General features: G+C 47.8%; 1 protein-coding gene and 1 pseudogene across 2 annotated transcripts; one reads left to right on the top strand and one right to left on the bottom strand.

Moving 5' to 3' along the window:
* Window positions 1–1,894, top strand: part of LOC108392343 (fer-1-like protein 4) — a 45,523-nt pseudogene extending 43,629 nt beyond the window's left edge.
* Window positions 1,895–1,896: 2 nt separating this feature from the next.
* Window positions 1,897–13,668, bottom strand: ERGIC3 (ERGIC and golgi 3). 2 transcript variants are annotated; one of them, XM_017650942.3, is made up of 14 exons: window positions 13,494–13,668; window positions 13,289–13,359; window positions 13,093–13,180; window positions 12,783–12,902; window positions 8,316–8,409; window positions 7,372–7,537; window positions 7,172–7,229; window positions 5,046–5,060; window positions 4,335–4,366; window positions 3,421–3,517; window positions 3,279–3,343; window positions 2,461–2,597; window positions 2,330–2,385; window positions 1,897–2,123 (listed from the first exon to the last, which is right to left on the bottom strand). In XM_017650942.3, exons 1-14 carry the CDS (start codon window positions 13,579–13,581, stop codon window positions 2,044–2,046), a joined length of 1,167 nt encoding a protein of 388 aa, XP_017506431.1. In that variant the 5' UTR covers window positions 13,582–13,668; the 3' UTR covers window positions 1,897–2,043. The 2 variants fall into 2 exon arrangements, with proteins under 2 accessions (XP_017506431.1, XP_017506432.1); XM_017650943.3 differs by lacking the exon at window positions 5,046–5,060 and having other exon boundaries at window positions 13,494–13,666.
* Between the last annotated feature and the right edge of the window lie 7,499 nt (window positions 13,669–21,167).

Consider the following 21,167-nt stretch of genomic DNA (forward strand, 5'->3'; position numbering starts at 1 on the left):
GCCAGGCCGGAGCCTGAGCAGGGGGCTGTGAGGGCGGCCCAGGGGCTTCCTCACCATTCTGACACCGCCTTTTGTCCCCCAATCACCCAAAAACCTCCTTCAACTGGTATGTGAACCCACTGAAGACCTTTGTCTTCTTCATCTGGTGCTGGTACTGGCACATCCTGGTGGCAGTGCTGCTCCTGGTATTGGTCACGGTCTTCCTCCTCGTCTTCTACACCATGCCCAGCAAGATCAGCCAGGTCGTCTTCTGCCCCCTCCACCAACCCTGACCCTAGTTGAGCTCAGACACTCATCTCATAATGCCAGCCCCTCAGCTCCTGCTCCTCGCAGTCCTTCCCACCAATATGAGCTCGTTGATTTCTTTGGATAGACCTTATGTGTCCGCTCTGACCCCTGAGTTTATGCTGGGTATAGTAATACAGGGGGCAGGGACTAGAGATATTCTTGGGTGAACTCAGGTGCTGGGGGTTACTGGACAAACGAATTCACAGGGATAGAAGGCTGCCCACATGGCCCCGCCACCGGGAATAGGGCCTGGCAGGAGGGCCAGGGCCAAGGAGCCCTGGCCACCCAGGTATCACACACTTTAAGCAGCACACCTGTTGCTCCCGCTCCGGCCAATGGCTGGGTCCTCACCTGCCCTGCTTATGGTTCTTGCTGTCCTCTGGCTGTCCTTGCCCATTTGCAGACGGGCTCTCCTCTGGGACTAGCAGGATGGCTGTAGCAACTTGTCTCCCCATATTCACAGCTGGAGGAAGGCTGGCTTTCCTAGTCCTTAGAGCACCTGGCTCTTGCTGCATGACTGCAGCTGGGGGATGGGACACGCTGATTGGGGCCCTCCCCTGGAGTTTGGGGTAGGAAGTTAACCCTTCTCCCAAAACACGTAAGCTGAGAGTGGGCAGGGAGGTTCCCAGAGGAAATTCAAGATACTGTTAACAAGTGGGAATGGTTTCTGGGTGATCAGAAAAACAATGCTCACTATAGCTGGCACTATCACCTGCAATTGACAGATGAAACCAGTGCTCATAGAGGGATTAAATAACATGTCCAAGGTCACACAGCTGACAAGTGATGACATCAGAGCTGGACCTCAGGTCTGTGTGCCTCCAGAGCTTTTACTCTCATCACCCTACTTTGCTTTCTGTCCTCTCTGTGACTCTTCCTCTATTCTATCTTACACTGAAACTCACTGAGGAATGACCATGAACTGACCAGCTGCTAATGTCCCTGGTTCCCTGGACTATGGAGTGATGAGGTCTTGAGGCCAGGTTGTCCACACACATTAATGGATGTAATGGGAAGCCCTGACTAGGTCCAGAGCCAGGGTATGATGCTGGCCCTGCTCTAGAATGGCCATTACTACCTTCCTTCCCTGTTTTTCAGTTCTGCCTCCACCTGGGAGACTGCACAGGACCTGGCTGGCTCCTTCTCAGTACCAGGAGCCAGCAGGGACTTGGCACAGAGCTGGGTCAGGGAGCATAAGGGGACCAGGTGACTGAGCCCAGAGTGGAAGGGAGGGACCACAGCTTAGTCATCACTGAAGAGGTGGCGCACCCAGCCTGTACTCAGGGTCCTATAACCACTGGGCTAGCACACTTACAAGCCTGGGGGCCATGATGGCTCTAGGAAGCTCATCCTGGAAAAGTCTGTCTCAGCCCTGGGGCTGAACCCAAAAGGCCTAAAGACCAAGCAGAGGAGGGATTGAGGTTAGGGCTGTGGGGTGGACATCAGTCTAGTTTGAGTAAAGCCCTATTAACCAGAGGATGTCCAAACCGGGCTCACAGTGGACATCTGGATTGATCTATCAGTTCTGATTTTCCTTTGGTGAGTGGCTGTGACGGGCTGTTGTCCCCAGGCTCCAGCCAGACCCAAGAACTCTTGGAGACCAGCAAATATTATCACAATCAATAGTTTATCAACCTAGAGCTGCAAATCACTTTTTATGTAGGGGTGGGGGGTTGGGGAAAGAGGATTGAAAAAATGACCACAGGGCGGCCAAAGAGAAACAAGACAAAGAACAGTAGGAAGGGAAGGGGACAACTACGTTGTCTTCCCTAGATCAATTTTCTTCTGGATGGCTCGAGCTGAGTGGTAGATGAGCGAATCGATGAGTCCAGCCACTGGGGAGGGAAACAAGGGCTGGACTTGGCCTGGCTGTGCCCTTGGCTTGACCTCCAGGGCCTTATTGTCTAACTGGCCAGGCCAGCACCTCCCCTTGGCCTTTGGTGTACCCCTTCTCTCCCAACCCAAACCCAGGGGGCCCAGGTGTTAAAAACCCCACCACACCCCAACCCCAACCCCAAATAGACGCCCTCAAGCTTCTAACCTGTGAACATGCCCCCAATGATAGCGCACACGCCTGTCAGGAAGTGCGTGAAGGACCTGGCGGAGGGGCAGCAGGGTCAGCAGGCACCCCAACTTCCACAGGCCCAGGCCCCTCCCTTCCTCGACCCTCACCTGTGCTTCTCCGTCAGCTTCACCATCATGGGCGAGAGCTCATAGAGCACGAAGACTCCGGGAAGCCCCTGATCACCCATCAGCCCATTGGCGACCTTCTCATGTCTGGTCACAGAGAATTGATTTGTCCGCAGCATCTGGGATGGAAGTGGGGTCTGGGCCAGGGCCAGCTCTATGACACGGCTTCTAACCCAACCCCCGCACCTCGCCCTCTCCTGTCTGCAGTGCCTTGAATGTGTGAAGAGAAGACCCCCTGCTGGTAACAACTGCTAGGCTTGGGGACCACCTAAACGCCCTCACCATCCCAGCTTCCTCTCCAGGTACCAGCTCTGCACAGTTTACCAATCCCAGATACACCTGATGGATCCTCTCAGTGGGAATCCAAAAATGAGAAACAATTCCAAGGCCAAACCACAAGCTCCTGGCAAGGCTGGGCCTGACTTCCTCTGCCCCTCAGGCCCACACATTCTACCAGTCTGCTGAGATGCTGCTCCACGGCCGCAACAGAAAGGGGAGCGGTGGGTTCAGGAAGGGTTAGCCCAGCTCAGTGCAGACCACAGGGAACAGTGAAGCAGACAGACAGTGGGCACTGGAAGAATGGATGGAGGCGGTCTGGGCAAGTAGAAAGAACAAGAACTTTGGAATCTGACAGCCTGGAGCCTGCACTCTGGCCATAAGGGCAAATCACCTACCTTCTTGGAGCCTCAGCTTGTTAGTCATCATATGGGGATAAAAGTAGCACTTCTTTTCCCAGGTTGAAGGGATTCAAGTGCTTGGCTTCAAGAGGAACTCTGACATCTGAGCTCCTGCAGACTCACCTCCCCGTCTACCTTCATGTACACTGTGGGTACCACCTTCACAAAATACTGGAACATCATGGAGGCTGGAGGGAGAAAAAGGCACGGGGCATGGGTGCCAGGTAGGGTTTTGGTAACTGGGGGCTACCTCCCAGGCTGGTACCTTGGGGTGCAGTGACATTGGTACGGTCCAGGGGGTTCACAATGCCTGGGTAGTCCTCCCCAAACGACAGGTGCCGGATGTAGTGGGTCATGTTGATCTGTAAGCAACACCAACACCTGGGCCTCAAAGCGCTAAGGCCCCCAAAGGCTCCACCCCATCAAAAGCTCTGTAGTACAGCAGCAGACAAGGACACCTGGGTCTGGTAGTGGATGAGTGGAGACTGGGGGGAAGGAGAGACATGGGGATTCTTCTGAATCCGACTGAGATAGGAACCCTAACTCCCCATCTAGGAACTCCCTTCAGAGTCCTTGGGCTGCAGAATGTGAGGTTCTGGCTACATCCACACATCAGGCAAACAGACTGGGCACAGACCGTGCATGGCTGGTGCTAACTTTGCCTGTAGGTCTCATATCAGGGAAGCCGAGGCTGGAGGGGCTCCAGCCCACCAGCTCCTGCTCCTGTCCTGCTCCAGTCTAATCAAATTTAGTTATTTTACAAATATGCAAGTCTGATTCTGTCATCATACTGGCCTACTGGGAGGTCAACCCCTCCCACTGCTCTGAGAAGGACCAGGCTCCTTGTGTGGCCCAAGTTCTGTGTGGTCCTGTGTGGGCTGCCAGCCGCGTTTATCTACACCGGCCCTTGTAGTTCCTGGGAAGTACCACATTCCCTGCTGACCTTGCCCAAGGCTCCCTCTGCCCTGGATGCTCCTGTCCAACCCCATGCCTCATTTCCAGCCTGCCAGACATGTTTAAAAGTCACCCCCAGTTACTTGATTCTCAGATTGGATGCCCAGTCAGAAGATGGTATAGTTTTATCGGCTCCCCTGTCCCTCAACATCCCTACTGAGAAATGAAGGCAGCAACCAAGCCTCCCACCCCACCTAGCCTCCATGGTTTCCACCTGGTACATACATTGTCGAGGCCAAAGCTCTGCAAGTCATGAACTAGGAGAGAAGGGAGAAGGTGTCAGCAGCTGAGCAAGACAGGACTCCTGGCTCCCACAGAGTCCTTGCTCAGACCCCTCACTTCTCCCTGTGGAGTGCAACCTTCCCGGCTCCCCTTCCACTCCTCATTCCTCCCCAAGCCTGGCCCTGCTTGAGGAGAGCCAGAAGAGGCCTGCTTTGGGCCTGTGTGAGAGTCCATGCCCCCCTCAGGGGTCCTAAGAACACAGATCCTATTTCTGCCCTGACATATACAGGGAGCCCTTTATGGACATCATTCCAGACCTTCACTCCCACCAAAGCCCTGCTTGCATCTCAGGAACAAAACCCACTGATCTCTCATTAAGTAGTGAATGATGGCCAATCACTGAAGTCCAAAGTGAAGTGGGTCCTGAGAATGCTGTCTAAACTCTTCCTGACTCCTCTGCCCCCACCCTCAGTCCCAAAGGGACACCATGGGTACCCTGTGCCATCTGTCCCAGAACAAGTTCTTCCAGCCCTCCAACCCGATCTCTCTGCTGCAAGGAAGCCCATCTTTAAGGTGCAGCCAGTGCTGTCTACAGTCACCCAGCAGCTAGGTCAGAGAAGGCCTTGGTCCCAGGCCCATCCACACCTCCCCCCTCCTGGGAGAGTCAGCTGCCCCGGAAGTGGGGCTCAGCCTCCCTGGGGCAGGGCCACTTACTCTCCACAGCATGTACTGCAGCATGGGTAGGAAAGAAGGGAGGAAGAGAAAAAAGATTGAGAGCCTTACAATGGGACTACAGAGCAAGATATGTGGTAGAAAGGGAGAGTGGAATATTCCTGTCTCAGCAGTAGGGTCTGGACCCCACTAAGAAGCCTCCTCCTGGTCCCCTCCACAAGGGACCCCTTCCTATTACTTCTGCTTACTTTAGTCACTGGGCAGCTCAGGAGTGCCACACCAGCTCCCATCCCCTGGGCTCTTATCACATACCCTAATACGTTCCTCATTCCCATCCCTCCCAGACCCTTCCAGGAGGCCCTGCTACTCATCAGCAAAACCCCTACATATTAACCTCTAAACACCCCCCTCACCTTCTTGCTCCAAACACAGCCTAGCTCTCCCTTGAAGGCACTGTTTTCCTTGCAGCCCCCCAGGCTGTGATGATTTCTCTCCCACACCAGTCCTCTTCCGTGGCCTAAGGAGAGGTCCCCCTTGCTCCTTGTATGCCACTTCCGGATCACTGTCCCTCGACCTTTCCTAATAATCCCCAGCTTTGCTGCTCATGGCAAACTATTCCAACCATCCCTACTTGTTTGTCACTTAGAGACCCACGCAGAAGCCCCAGCAGCTCTCCCCTGCCATCTCTCTCACCTTATTCTAACCACGCGGCTCTGCTCTCTGTGCCCCAGCTTCCCTAACCTTTTCCCTCTGCCTTGAACTCAACAAGTACATTCTCACCTTAGGGATTTGCATTTGCCACTCACTCTGCTTCTCACTGCCCAGACAGCCCTGTGCTGGATCCTTTACTTCCTTCAGCTCACTACTCAAATCTGACCCCATCACAGATTTTTCCTGACTACCTTATAGAGGCAGACATTTTACTGCACTTCATTTTATTGCTCTTTGTGGATATTACATTTTTTACAAATGGAAGGTTTGTAGCCACCCTGCATCAAGCAAGTCTATTGGTGCCATTTTTCCAACAGCATTTACTCACTTTGTCTCTGTGTTACATTTTGGTAATACAATATCTCAAACATTCTATCATTATATTTGTTGTGGTGATCTGTATCATTACAACTCACTGTAAGCTCAGATGGTTAGCATTTTTTAGCAGTGAAGTTTATTTTAATTAAAGTATATACTTTTATTTTTAGACATAATGCTACTTCACACTTAGACTATGGTATAAACATAATTTTTATATGAACTGGGATAACAAAACATTCATTTGATGCACTTTACTGTGATGTTTGCTTAATTGTGGTGGTCTGGAACTGAACCCACGTTTTCCCAATGTATGCCTGTAGAGAATAGCATACACCCATATTGTCTCACCCAAGCTGCTACCTCCATCATCTTTATCCTGTCTTTTTTGGTTATTACTTAATAGCATCTGATATACCATATATTTTATATACTTGTTTATTGTCTGTGTCTCTGCTAGAATGTTCTAAGGAAAGGGACTTTGTTTTGTTCAACTGCTGTATCATAAGCACCCAGAATAGCACATGGCACATGGTAGGTGATTACTAAATATGTAGTGAATGCATGAATGAGTAAATGAACGAGAAAAAAATCTCATTTATTCATCCCTGTGAATAAACCCATGAGGTAGGTACTAGTACTAGTATGTTTAGCTCCATTTTATAGAAGACGACGCTGAGTAGGGCTCAATACCAGATTGGGAGTGACAGACACAGATTGGGAGTGACAGAACCTGTGCTCCAACCCAGCTCTGCTTCTCTCAAAGACTCACACAGGCCATCTGCCTCTGGGGGCTACCTTTTAAACAAGTCTCCACCACAAGTCAAGCTCTGTACTATAATCTTTAACCTGCGCAAACACTCTAGGAGGTAAGTCTATCATCACCATTTTATAAAACAGGAAACTGAAGCTTGAAAAGGTTAAGGAGCCTTCTCCAAGTTTCACACCACCAGTAAGGTCTGAAACTGAAACTAGAACCCAGGCAGTCTGGCTCCTCTTAACCACTGGACCAAACTGCTACCCTGAGATGAGGGTCTGCTCTGGGCCAAAGACCAAAGAACAGAGCGCAGGTGAAGGGGCACTCAAACTTGCCAAGGTGTCCAGGGTCTAAACCTCCCAGCTGATGGAGGACGACTCACCATGCACGTGAGACTGCTGGAAGCTCTTCCCAGGGGCAAAGTGGAAGTTTCCTGCCACCTGTAGGGGATATTCTCTCTCATTCTCCAGCAGTTTCTTCCCTTCCCTTGTCTCCAAGGCCATGAGTGGGCTCTCAATTCACAGTGGAGTGGGGCCACCCACAGCCTGGCTGGCCCTGTCCCCACCCTCATCCCACCTGTACCTTGTTGACTTCTAAGAAGCCATACACTTGGCAGCCTTCATTCTTCTGCTCCTGCATCTTCTGACTGAAGCCTTCTCTCCGGCACTGCTCAATAGTGTCTGGGTTCTTGAAGGCCCAGCCTCGACGGCGGTATGCTTCCCGCACATCCTCACAGGTATTACAGCACCTGTAGGAGAGGGCGGTGTTGGGTGACAAAGAGGCCCAAAAACAGTGCTGGAACCTTGGGAAATAAAGTAGTTCTACCCCCTAATGAAGCCTCCATGAGTTTCATCCCTGACCACCGAATGTTCTCAAAGTATGTTTCCTCAGTGGCAGCAGGATTATTAAAAATACATATTTCCATTCTGCTTGGAGTGATGAAAAGTTCTGGACTAACAGTGGTGATGGTCACACAATGCTATAAATGCAGTTAATGACACTGAATTGTACACTTAAACAATAACCAGTGTGTTCCCAGATCCTACCCTAGACCTGCTGAATCTCTCTCTAAGGGACGAGGACCTGAGAAACATACAGCAGTTGCCATATATTGCTGTCTTAATAATCTGGGCTGGGCATTCCATCTCAGTGCTTTACATACAGTATACATTTAATCCTGATGTGACTCTTATGAGAAAGGTGTTTTATCATCCCCCTTCACAAGATATTTGGCTTGGCCCAAGGACACAAGGGTGGAACCCAGGCAGTTGGACTCCAGAAACTACCTCTGAACCATAGCAGGGCTGACTTCAGCCTCACTCCCAGCTATGAAGCCCCCAGCCACACAGCCTCAATCACCTGCACCAGTATCAGTGATCAAGGCCCCACCCCCCGCCCCCGCCCTCTAGATTCTTGGTCTGACTGCCCCACCTGCCAGAGAATCCAGCAGAGGCTGAGGATGGCTGACAAACAGCACCTGACAGGAGCGCTTTCCTTCCCCTTCCCCCAGCCCTGGTCTGGCTCACTTGATGTCTTCTGTCTCAGCACCATAGCAGCTCTCACAGCGATCAGGGTCCAGGGAGTCTGGGTCAAACACCTTCACTTCCACTTTCCCAAGTTCTAAGAGGAGGGCAGAGGCAGAGGCATCAGCTGGAGGCAGATACAGTGAAATCTGTACTACCAACCCCTGCATAGGCCCTTTGGCCTGTGGCTTGGGAATAATAAAAATTACAGTAACAGCTAATATATTGCATACATACTATGTGTTAGACACTAAGCACTTCTACACATACACTCTTTTAATAAAAGTGACAGTAATAAAACAATAGCAGTGAATACTAAATGTTAGCTGAGTATAAATTGCTATACTTTATAAATATTGTCTCTTTTCATTTCCACAATGACTCTGTGAAGGGGGAAGTTTATTATCCCCATCGTATTTGAGGAGATACTGAGGCTCAAAGATGAGAAGTGACTCTGCCCAATGCAACACCATGAGTGGGAGATTTCAGCTCTAATTCCAAAGTGTATGCCCCTTTACCACTTCACCCTGGTGCTTCTCAGACTCCCTCTGCACTGGGCTCCCTGCCTTTAAGCACCTCATCATTACTGGTGGTTTCATATTCAATTCCTTGACCTCATTTCCTCCAGAAACCTTTACTTTGTCATCTTACCTTAGCCACCCATTTTCATACTCATACCTAGACCTTTTTATCACCAATCACTGAAAACCTTCCAAAATTCAATTTCAAGCATCCCAATCTTCTACTACTTATCCTTTTATCCCAGTTCACTATCTCTGGTATTCAGAATCCACTAATTCTTTGAAACTATCACCTCTTTATGCCCTCACTTCCCTCACTGGTCCAAATGGGGAATGGTGTTGGGAAAACTGGATATTCACATGCAAGAGAATGAAACTGGACCTTTATTACACCGCTCACAAAAATTAACTGGAAATGGATTACAGACTTAATTTTAAGTCTTGATACCATAAAACTCCTAGAAGAAAACATAGGGGAAGAGCTCCCTGACATTGGTCTTGGCAATGATTTTTTGGATATGACATCAAAAGCACAGGCAATGAAAGCAGAAATAAACAAGTAGGACTACATCACAATATAAAACTTCCACATAGCAAAAGAAAAAATTAACAAAATAAAAAGGAAACAAACCCAATGGAATGGGAGAAAAAATATTTGAAAATGATGTAGCCAATAGGGGCTTATATTCAAAATATATAAAGAATTCATAAAACAGCAAAAAATCAAACAATCTAATAAAAAATGGGCAAATGACCTGAATAGACATTTTTCAAAAGACATGTAAAAGGCCAACAAGTACATGGAAAAGTACCCAACATCATTAATTATCAGGAAAATGCAAATTAAAACCACAAGGTATCACCTCCCCCATGTTAGAACAGCTATTATCCAAAAATAAAAATAAAAACAAGAGATAATGAGTATTGATTGGATGTGGAAGGAAGTGTATTGTGCACTGTTGGTGGGAACATAAACTGGTATAGATATTATGGAAGTTCCCCCCAAATTAAAAATAGAACTACCATATGTTCCAGCAACCCCACTTCTGGTTATATATATGTAAAAAAATAATGATATCAGTATCTTGACATGATATCTGCAGTCCCAGGTTCACTGCAGCATTATTCACAGTAGGCAAGACACAGAAACAATCTAAGGTCCATCAACAGACAAATGGATAAAGAAAATGTGGTATATATATAATGGAATATTATTCAGCCATTAAAAAAGAAAGAAATATGCCATTTGCAACATGGATAAAGCTTGAGGGCATTACACTAAGTGAAATAAGTCAAAGACAAATAACTGTATAATTTCACTTATATGTGAAATCTAAGGAAGCCAAACTCATAGAAACAGAGTAGACTGGTGGTTGCCAAGGGCTGGGGGATTGGGGAAATGGGGAGATGTTGGTCAAAGGGTACAAATTTCCAGTTATAAGATGAATAAGTTCTGGTGACTAAAATTAGTAATACTGTATTGTATACTTGAAGTGATGGGTGTTAGCTAACATTATTGTGGCAATCATTCACAATACACATGCATTATCAAATCATCACATTGTACATCCTAAATTTATACAATGTTGTATTTCAGTTATATCTTAACAAAAATGGAAAATAAATTCTATGATCCATTGCTGTAGTTATTCTCTTGCACATAACCACAAATCATTTGTTCTTCTCCCTTCACTGTATAAGTCTAGCAGAACCCAGACCCTAGTTAAGTTCAGCTCTGTGTGTCTACTTCTTGTCTGTGCCTTCCTTAAGGCTGCCTGGCAATCCTACTTTATTTCACTGATCAGTTCCCTCTCCCATTCTCTGAGATGACAAACTTAGATCTTGTTCTCTCACTTTAGGTTTCCAAATCCCTTCCCCTTTCTTCATTCTTAGCTAATGACCTTTCAATTCCCACTAAGAAAAGAGAAGCAACAGACCCTCACTTAACCTCACCACCAAACCCACCACTCCATCTACATTCTCCTCCAGCCCCCAACTCACTTCTCCCCTCTCTCTTATAGCAAGACTGAAAGGGTCATTGTACTTGCTGTCCCCACCTCCTTTTCTGATCTTTGATCAGATTTTCATCCCCAACACTATCAACACCATTCCTCTCAAACTCTCCAGTGACCTCAGTGTTGACAATTGCAATGAGCAATTCTCACTCTTTATTTTCAGGACTATCAATAGTGTTGGACCCAGCTGCTCATTCTCTTTTTGATATTTCCTCCATTTGGCTTTTGGGACATCTCTTATTCTCTTCTACCTTAATGGTTAATCCCTCTCAATCTCCCTGCCTGGGATCTCATTTCCTGACTTCTAAATATGGCAGGGACCTAGGGTACAGTCCCTAGACCTCTCTACCTACAGTCACTCCTATTGAACATTAGTCCAATGCCTTTAAATACCATCTACATGCTGATAACTCCTACTTTTATTTCTCCAGCCCTCCTCTGAAGTTCAGACTGGTACACTTGTTTCTTAACATCACTAGGGTATAAAATGGGCATCCCAAATTTAACATGACTCAAATCTGAAATCTCCCCCTAAATTGTGATCCTCCTCTGTGGAACCAGTCTCTAAGATGTCCCTAATGGCCTTCAACTTCTGGTATTCACATTCCTATGTAGGCCCCTGCCATAATGATTAGAGCTGACCTGTGTAACCACTAGGATACTGCAGAAATGACAGTGTGCAACTTCTAAGGCTAGGTCATAAAAGAAGTTTCGGTTTCCACCTTGCTCTCTCCTGGATCGCCTGTATAGGGCAAAACCAGCTGTCATGTTGTAAGGACACTTATGCAGCCCTACTGAGAGGCCCATGTGGCGATGGCAAAGGCATCTTGCCAACAGCTAAATGTGTGAGCCCTCTTAGAAGCAGATCTTCCAGCCCCAGTCAAGCTTTCAGATAACTGAAGCCCCAGACAACAGCTTGACTGCAATCTCATGAGAGAGAAGCTATGCTCTTAGCATCACCCAAGCAAGCCACTCTTGAATTCCTGACCCACAAAAACTGGTAAAACAAATGCTTGTTGTATTAAGCCACTACCTTTTGGTGTAATTGTTACACAGTAGTGGATATATATTCCCCTACCTCTTTCACAAAACCAAAAAGTCATCTTCCTCCTCTCTGATCATCCCTATCTCAAGTCATTCATTTGCTCAGGCCAAAGACTTAGAGTCAACCTTGACTCTGATCTCTTAAATCCCATTTCCAGTCTTATAGCAAATTCTATTTGTTTTACTGGTGTTCAACATGTTGAATGAATGATAAAACTCATCAAAAGAGAAATCCTTGAGGTATGAAAAATAATAGCTTTGAAGAGGGTTTTGTTTTGGTGGGAAACTGAGTCAACAGAGGCATTGGGAGGTTGCCTAGGGAGAGGAAAAGGAGCTAAACACGAACAGCCGCTCTGTACCAGGCATTATACACATATTATTTCATTTGGCCCTACTCCATGTAATACTACTATTGTTTATCACCACTTTATAGCTGATGTCACAGGTTGCAATAGGCAAATCTAACTCAAGAATGTAAACTCCTCACCTTAAGCCACCTTGCATTACAAAGGTAAAGAGAATGAAGGGCTGAATTCAGCCAACTGGATAGGTAAGCAAATACCCTGAGAAACTTGGGTCCACTTAGAGGAGTTCTGCCTAGGCCATGGCACATAGGACCCGGGCTCAAACTTCTGTTACTCAAACACAGGCAGGAACTGGGGACTCTGAGAATGACAGCCAGATAGAGTACTCTGCTCAAGATAGAGAGGCTAGAAGCCTTGATTTCAGCCTACTCATTCTTAGTAGCTGGGGTGGGGGTCCCAGGCTAGCCACTTGACTTCTCTAGGTCTTAGTTCCTTCATTTGTCACTGGGCTGGCCACTGTCCACCTGCTAGAAGGTAGGGCTTGGGCATGTCCAGCTCTGGGATCTGAGATGTGACCCCAGTTACCATGTCGCTCTGCCTCTGAGCTCACGGGAATGCCATCCTTATCTAGCCGTTGCTTGAACAGGTTGTGTTCCACATCCAGCTGCTGCTCCCCAGCCACATCCATGGCATCGATGCTCAGATCTGGAAGCAAGAAGTCAGGGTGAGATATAGGGATTCTAGGGGCAAAGAATCTGGGATTTGGAGAGTGAGAGGATGGTGGGCCTGTTTGGGGGTAGCAGTGGATTAGGGGAAGGTGGTTGTGCTGGCGAACCTAAGGCTGGAGGTGTGAATATGGAAGACATGCAACTACCACCCATGGTAAGGTACTCACAGGCACAAGGCATGTGTGGAAAAAATACATCGATGTTGATCTTCAGCTTATCTCCCCGTGACTTGTCCACGTACAGTTCAGGATGCACCTGGGGCAGCACCACCTCAGTCAGATTTGGCCCCATGCCTCTCCTTCCCCACTCGCATCCCTAAAGCTCCTCACCCTGAAGGCCCGCGTGCTAGGGCCCGCCCCTTACCTCCGTGGTGAGGTAATACTGCAGCTCGGACAGGAACAGTAGCAGCATGAGAAGGCCACTGACAATGGTCACTGCAGTAAGGGAGCGAGGGTCAGAATGGCCTGTTCCTTTCCCTCAGCCCCCGGCAGGCCAGGCAGGGTCCGGGCACCCCCGCCACGCCCTAGGACATCCCCCTCCCCGAGACCCCAGCCCCGCCCCGGCCTACCCGTGGCGCCCCCGCAGGTCTTGACCCGGAAGTCCTCCAGAGTCTTAGGGTAGGCATCGAACTGCTTCAGCTTCCCCAGTGCCTCCATGGGGACCAGCCGGAAAGGAGACGCCCGCCCGCCCCTGTAGCCTCCCGCTTCCGGCCGGAGCCAGAGCTGCGCCCCCTCTTCCCGCACGCAGGCGCAGCAACGCGCACGCTTGGCCCGCCCCTTACCGCGTTATCACCAGGCTGCCCCGCCCACTGGTTCCGCCGACGTCAAGTGTGACCACCGTCTGCCTGGCTCCCGCCGTCTTTTGATTGCTGCGTGGACCACGGTGCCCGCAGGTTTCTGTGCGTACAAAAGGGTAATAGAAACATTTGCTTGCCTTGTACCAGGAACTGCGCCAAAAGTGTCATATCACAACCTCCTAGAACAGTGTTTTTCAAAGTGTCCCAAACCAGAAACTTAAGTGATCACCTGAGAACTGGTTAGAAACGCAAATTATTGGGCCCCGCTACAGACCTGCTGAAGCAGAAACTAGCAGAGGCTCCTAGGTGATTTACCTGCACTGAGAGTCTGAGAATCACTGCTCGAGAAAGTAGGTATGACTTTTATCTCCATTTTTTGAAGGGGCAACCATGGCCTGGAGAAACTAATAATTAACTTACTTGCCCTGGTTCGCAGCTAATTAATGGCAGGGCCTGATTCCAGCTCATTTCTTCAGGACCTCAGAGTACTCTGGCAGCCAGAGACTCTGGGGTTGATTTTTCTCAGCCTCTCAGTGCTTCTTCTGAGCCTCTTCTGTAGCTCATGGACGTGCACCGGCTCAAATCACTTCAGTGATTTAAGACAGGAACTTGATAGGTAGCACAAGGGATTTTGGAGAATTGACACACTGGGTTAGGGAAGGCTTACAGGAAGAGGACAAGGGACTCTGGAGCTGGGTGCCTCATGGCAGTCTGACTTAAGCTGAACAATACTAGGGTCCTTTTGTCTTAAGGCTGCAGTTTGCTAGGGAAGGGGAGAAGGAAAGGACCAACTCATAGTAACTGAAAACTGGCAATATGCCAACTGCTACAATCCATTCTACAGCCAGAACAACCCTGGGAGGTAGGTGCTTTTTCAACCTCCGTTTTATAGAAGAGGAGGCCAAGAGGTGAACTGACTTTGCCCAAGGTTGCAGAGGCAGTTGATGGGGCAAAGCTGGGGTTCAAGTCCTGTTTTTTCTGGTTCCAAAACCATGGAGTCTTTTCCACACATCAGCTAACACCACCAAGCATGAGAGGCCTCTGTTCTTAGATGGATGCCCAAAGACATCAGCAGAAATTGTCCTCTCCTCTCTGACCTGTGCCCTTGTGGTGCTGATCCACGTTTGACTTCCAACCCGTCTTTCCTCACTGGACTCCAGGCAAATGATTCCCTCCAATCCTTCAACACAGGTCTGTGCTGGGTGATGGGAATACCATGGTGAGTAAGACAGACATGGTTCACATCCACCTTCCAGGAGCTTTTAGTATGTTGTAGAGAGAGGTAAACAAAAAATATGTATAAATGCCACTTACAAATGTTAAGATGGTAAATTTTATGCTATATGATCACCTTATTTTCACATTAATAAATGAATGTTTCTTCAATTGTTAAAGGAATATATTGGCACAGGGATGAAAAGTACAGTATGGGGAATATAGTAATACAGTAACAACACTATGGTGTCAGGTGGTAACTACACTTAACCATGGTGAATGTTTCATAAGGTATGTAAATGTGAAACCACTATGTTGTACACCTGAAAACAGTGTATGTCAATTCATTAAAAAAAATAATGAAAAGAAATGGAACACGCACTGAGTAATGGATTGCTTGTGCTGAGAAGATGTCTGAGATGACATTGAAGCTTCTGTACTGATAACTGAGGGACTGGTGTCCCTGAAATTACAGAACATAGGTTACTTTTTCGATGACAGGGTGAGTAGAAAATTTAATTTTTAGCGTGTGTGAAAGGGGTAATCTAGTGTGAAGTGTTAATGTGTTTGCACCTGGGAGCTGTCTTACTCTGTATTCCTTGTGGGCTGCTCCTCTCTGGACTCAGCAAAAAAGTGCAGCACTTTGCAGGGCCGCGAGAGAGACCCCCACAGTCACCGTGACCTTGCCTGGGGCGCTGAGGTCGGCTGGGAGGAAGGTGACCCGGATGCTGCAGAAGACCAGCACGATGTCAGGATCTTGGCTTCATGGAAGGTGTCAGGCGGATTCTGTGCCAGGAAAGCCATGGTGGGCTGCCCAGGGCCAAGGAGCCCAGGTAGCCCAGGACACAGTGATGGGGGGTGGCTGAGCCCTGAGCATGTGAGGAGGCTGGATCCAGGCTGATGTGTCTGTTGGGAAGGGGGCAGGGGCTCCCTGCTGGGTTCCAGTCAGTTGGATCAGGGCACAGATGGGATGGAGCCAGGTGCCTCGTCTTCCTCCCATGAGCTGTGACCACAGCCACGGTTTGACCCAAAATGCAGAAACAGCCACAATGAACACCACGCCGAATGTGGTTTGTGGAGGATGCATATGGCTGCTTTGGGAGGGCTGGTGAAGAGCAAGGAGCAGAGGAAGGACAGGGCCATGAGGATGTGGCCAAGAGCCCAGCTGGCCTTGAATAATGGGAGTGTCCTCCTTGGTGTCCAGCAGTGGTGGTGACCTCCTTGTGTGATCATGTCTGAACACAAACCAACATTGGTAGGGATATTCTGGTGTCCACCCCCAGAGGCCATGGGTTTTGGGCACTGTTCTTGGATGCTTGCTGAGCCTCAGGCCTAGTTGGGTAGCCCTCCACACAGCACTCTTAGCTACCTAGCACCTCTTGTCCAAAAATGGGAGAGACAGACACACACACACACTCTACTGCAATTTGAAAGTCTGGTTTTTCTTAACCCCCACTCAGCTTATTTTCAGAAGCTGGATACCCAGCAGGTGTCTTACCAGCCTGTTGACTCCCCATGTCTGAGACATAATCATGGCCAAGATTTCTGTTAGGCTTGCTTTTAACAGTTGTGATCAGCAGGATCCAAGCAGCCCAGTCTCCATGTTTAATGGCCACATTTTGTGCAAATCTAAGACACTGGGTAAGAATTTCCAATTGGAAGGAGGCCAGAGTCCCTTGACAACAGACCTTCTTCATGAAGGGCAGGCAGATCCCCCTGTCTCTACCTTCCCTTGCCACCAGAGACACTGCTTCCATCATCAGAGACAATTAGCTGCCCCCAGGTCCAGCCATGACACAGTGATAACACCGCCAATGAGGCCTCATGATCCAGACGCGGAGAGTGACCCTTGACACTGAGCAGAAGATAGAGGGAACTTAGGTGACCTAACTGGGAAGAAAAGAACATGGCCCATTTTGTTTTCTGAAGAAACAATCAAGAATGACTATTTCTGTGGTATTCACTTGAGTAATAAATACATCTTTTTTTCACATGCCATGAAGAATGCTCTGGATATTGAGCAACTCTGTTTTCAATAAGAAGTGAGACTGCAGCGGTTCCTTTCACTACCATAGTTTCTTTTCAACATCACTTCAAGGGCCCCTTGGAAAGATTGCTCGCAGCTATTCCAGGACCTATTGAGGCTTCCTTCAGTCCACAAATTCCCCATTCTCTTCATCATCACTGTTAGGACAAACAAGGAGCATCCCCTCCCAGAGTGCTGTGCAGTGCAGGTATTCTCTCCTCACTCATTTTCCTGCCCTTTCATGTCTCTGCCCAAATCACCTTTTCAGCTGTGCCCCGCCTCACCCTCACCTCCACCTGTGGGAATTTGTAGAGTTCCGTCAGTGTCCCTCTGTGAAAAGAAAAGTTGATGTGTTTCCTATAGTGACCTCCAAGGCTTTGTTCTCACAGTTGAAATTGGCAGACCGTCCGGCTGGGTCCTAACAGACATGCCAGAGAGCTTGGCAAGGTCCTTGGGTCAATGTCCCAGGCAACATAGACATGATATCCTAAGGACATGCTGGGTGGGAGATTGGTGTTCCCATGGATCTCCTCAGTGGCAATCCCAAAGGCCAGATAATGCATGTAGTTTCTTCATATCTACTTGTCAAGGAAGAAGCTTAGGGTTCCAAACCCATCCGTGTATGTGGTGATCATCTCCTAGGCCAATCACGCCACAGCGTCAGTTGTTTTTTCTGAATATGGAAGCCCTTAGTGACACACAGCTTTTTAAATTTTAATAAATGTAAAATACAAAATATAAATCTAGTTCACCAGTTTTCATAGCCATATTTAAAGTGCCCACTAGCCAGAGGGGAAGATGAAGAACATTGTCCAAAGTGTATTGAGAAGTTTTTGTTTATAGGATTAAAGATAAGGCAATTTAGTTAGTATTACAGTTAGGAGTTAGAGTTAAGGTTAGGGGCTAAGGTCAGGGTTAGGATCAGGATGGGGTTAGGGTCAAGGTCATATTTAAGGAGTGAGATACATATCCTTGCTGGCTGAGCATGTACATCGATTAGTTGGAATTCTTATTCAACTAAACTAAGCTAAAGGGAGAAACAGCAATACAATTAGAGTATGAGACTTCAATATCCATTATCAGTAGTGAATAGATCCACCAGAGAGAATCCACAACAAACAGTGAGCCTGAGTAACACTAAAGATTTGACAGACATATCCAGAACTTTCAACCCAGTAGCAATAGAGTATACATTCTGTTCAAGAGCATACAGAACATTCTTCAGGATCGATCACCTGGGAAGTCACAAAGCAAGTCAGACCACTATAAGAAGGTTGGAGTCATGTAAGTATCTTTTTAAACCATAATGGAATGAAAGTGGAGATAAGTAGTGTAAGGAAAGAGGAAAATTCACAAATGTGTGGAAACTGAACAACACACTTGAAATACTGATGTATTAAAGAAGAAACTAAGTGAAATTAAAAAAGCTTGAGACCAATGGAAATGAACACACAATATACAACTTCTGAGGTGCAGCAAAAGTAGTACTAAGTGGTAAGTTTATAGTGATAAATGCCAGAAATAAAAAAGAGGAAAGGTCTCTAATAAACAACATAACCTTACATCTCAAGCAACTAGAAAAGAACAACAAACTAGGCCAGGGTTAGCAAAAAGAAGAAAATAAGAAAGATTGGAACAGAGATAAGTGAAATAGAGAGCAGGAAAGCAATAGAAAAGATTACCAAAACTAGGAGTTGTTTTTTTTTCTTTTTTTAAAGAACAATATTGACAAGACTTTAAGTAGATTGATTTGGAAAAAATAAAAAATAATAAAGAATTGAAAGAGGAGACATTACAACTGATGTTACAGAAATCGAAAGGATCATAAGACAACTACCATAAACAATTATATGCCAACAAAACACATTATCTAGAAGAAATGGAACATTTGTAGAAACATTCAACCTAGCAAGACTGAATTTTGAAGGAATGGACAGTCTGAACAGATCTGTAACTAGTAAAGAGACTGATTCAGAAATCAAAAACCTCACAAAGCCCAGCACCACATGGCTTCATTTGCATGTCCTACTAAACAATAAATAATAATGCCAATCCTTCTCAAATTAAAAATTAAATTTGCTCAGAGGATAATGGAAAGAAATATATCTAAGTCTTCCAACTTATGTATACACAACTGGTTATACAGATTTCTATGTGGAACCTTCTGTATCCATATTAAGCTAAAGATTAGTTTATATTGATGCCTCCAACCTGATCCAGTAACACGTGGGTATGTCACCTTCTCCCCTTGCTTACATGTAACCTCCCACTCCAACAGGGAGAACCCTGGCTCCTACCATCTGTCATTTAGTCAATTTGTTGATTGCTCTATCCCAGATTACGGGAATAGTGGTTTCAGGATTAGTAGCTACTATTGCCTTTGGAAATAACTTTATATAAAAGTGAGTCCACTATTTATGTAAAGTACATTTTGGCTTTACAGATTCCCTTCATTTCCAAAGTTACCTAGGTCAGCAGATTTTGCTCCACCACTGAGTTTTTTTTCACACATATGTAATACAGTTAGAATATTTGTGACATTGTGTACTTCATCCTGTGACACTCCCACATCCTAAATTACAAAATTTGAATCGATTTTGATCTCCTCCCTGCACTGTGCAAATCTAAGGTAACCATCAGTAAAGTAACCCATGAAATACTCCAAACCCCCACTGCCATGATCCATTCACCATCTCTGTAGTTTTGCCTTTTCAGAATTTCATATGAATGGGGTCCTACAAGTGTAGGACTTTAGACTGGATTCTTCTGTTCAGCCATCTGCACTTAAGATTCATCCACATTATTGCATGGATTCATGATTTTTTACTTTCTGTTGCTGAATAGTATGCCGTTGCTTCTTTACGGGTTGAAAATGATTTTCTCTCTGCCCTAGGTTCTTGGCTGAGATTCTCCAAATGCAGATTAACAGGAGAAAAACAAGTTTTATAACATGTATACTTCCTGTATACATGGGAGATTCCCAGGAAAACGAAGTCCCAAGTGACCCAACTCATCACTCTAAATTCCATCTTCATCTAAAAACAAAAGAAGGATGTTGGGGAGCAGGAAGCCAGGTAAGGAGGTTACCAGGGTTTAAGTGTTTACCTTCTCCAATGGTGAGTGTTTCTAGAGAGGGGTCATTCCCCTCTTCTCCGTGCAGACGGGAGACACCCTTAAAAAAGGGAGATTTCCCTGTACATGTAAATGCCCCTTATAAAAAGGTCGACTTCTAATGGTTTTCAGAACTTGAGTCTGCAGTTTCTTAAAAATAACCAGCCCAAAATAATCAATATGCCAAGGAGACGTATCGTGGGGTGGCCAAATAGGCGCCCCTTCAGTTCCTTAATTATTTTTGTAGTAGTCACGGGATATTAGGCTCCGTTATCAGTTTGAATTTATAAAATTTAATGGTTCGTCAAAACCCGCACCAGGTGGCGCCACCTCCCCGAACTGTGAGCTGCAGACCCGCTAGACCCAGTGGGAGAGACCCCCACCGAGCCTGTCCTCTGACGGCCGGGCGCATGCGCGCTGGCCTCCCCATCCCGCGACCAGGTCCGCGGTGACAGGAGTTCGGCTTCCTTAACCCGGTGTGGCTGCGGGACGACATGGGGCCGTGTCCAGTCCGACAGGAGCTCCGCCTCCTCAGGACCCGCGAGGCGCCGCCGCTGGAGGAGAAGGTGAGGGAAGGGAGGAGAAGCCTCGTGGGCGCCGGCCGCTGGGTGCCCGTCCTGAGAGGACAGCGGAGGCGGGTCGGCGTGAGGCCGGCGGGTCCGGAGTCTGAGGTGGGGCCCGGGCGTCGGGCGTCTGGGGTGAACCTGACGGGTGTGGTGCTTGGGGGGGAGCCCGCGGTCGGGCGGGTCTGCCGTGGAGCCGGGGGTCGGAGTTCGGTGCGCACTGCGGCCCCGTGCTCGGGGTCGGGCGGGTCCTGCCGGCTGAGGCGTCCGCTCCGCGCTCCTTGGGGCCGCCCGCGGTGCAGGGGCCGCTGCGGAGGGCGGTCTCCCGGACCCGGGAGCCCCGTGCAGGCCCCGCCCCCCGTCCGCGCGGGCCTAGCTCCGTGGTGTCACCTGTCGTCTGTCCTAGGTGCGGTCGTGTCCGGAGCGCGGGCCTCCCCCCTCCTCGCTGCAACGCGCTGGGAGGTGTTTGGCTGTTTCCGAGGTGGTAGTACATGGATCGCGTTCTAACTTCTCTTGGTGCTGGCTCGTTAT

This window comes from Manis javanica, chromosome 5 (genome assembly GCF_040802235.1).
Source record: "Manis javanica isolate MJ-LG chromosome 5, MJ_LKY, whole genome shotgun sequence".
Taxonomy (NCBI): Eukaryota; Metazoa; Chordata; class Mammalia; order Pholidota; family Manidae; genus Manis; species Manis javanica.

Coding starts and splice junctions, on each gene's coding strand:
- ERGIC3 (XM_017650942.3), bottom strand. CDS start 13,581: ATGGAGGCACTGGGGAAGCTGAAGCAGTTCGATGCCTACCCTAAGACT. Junction 13,181..13,288: donor AGTATTACCTCACCACGGAG/GTAAGGGGCGGG, acceptor GTGCTGCCCCAG/GTGCATCCTGAACTGTACGT. Junction 7,538..8,315: donor GCTGAGACAGAAGACATCAA/GTGAGCCAGACC, acceptor CCTCTCCTACAG/GTGCTGTAATACCTGTGAGG.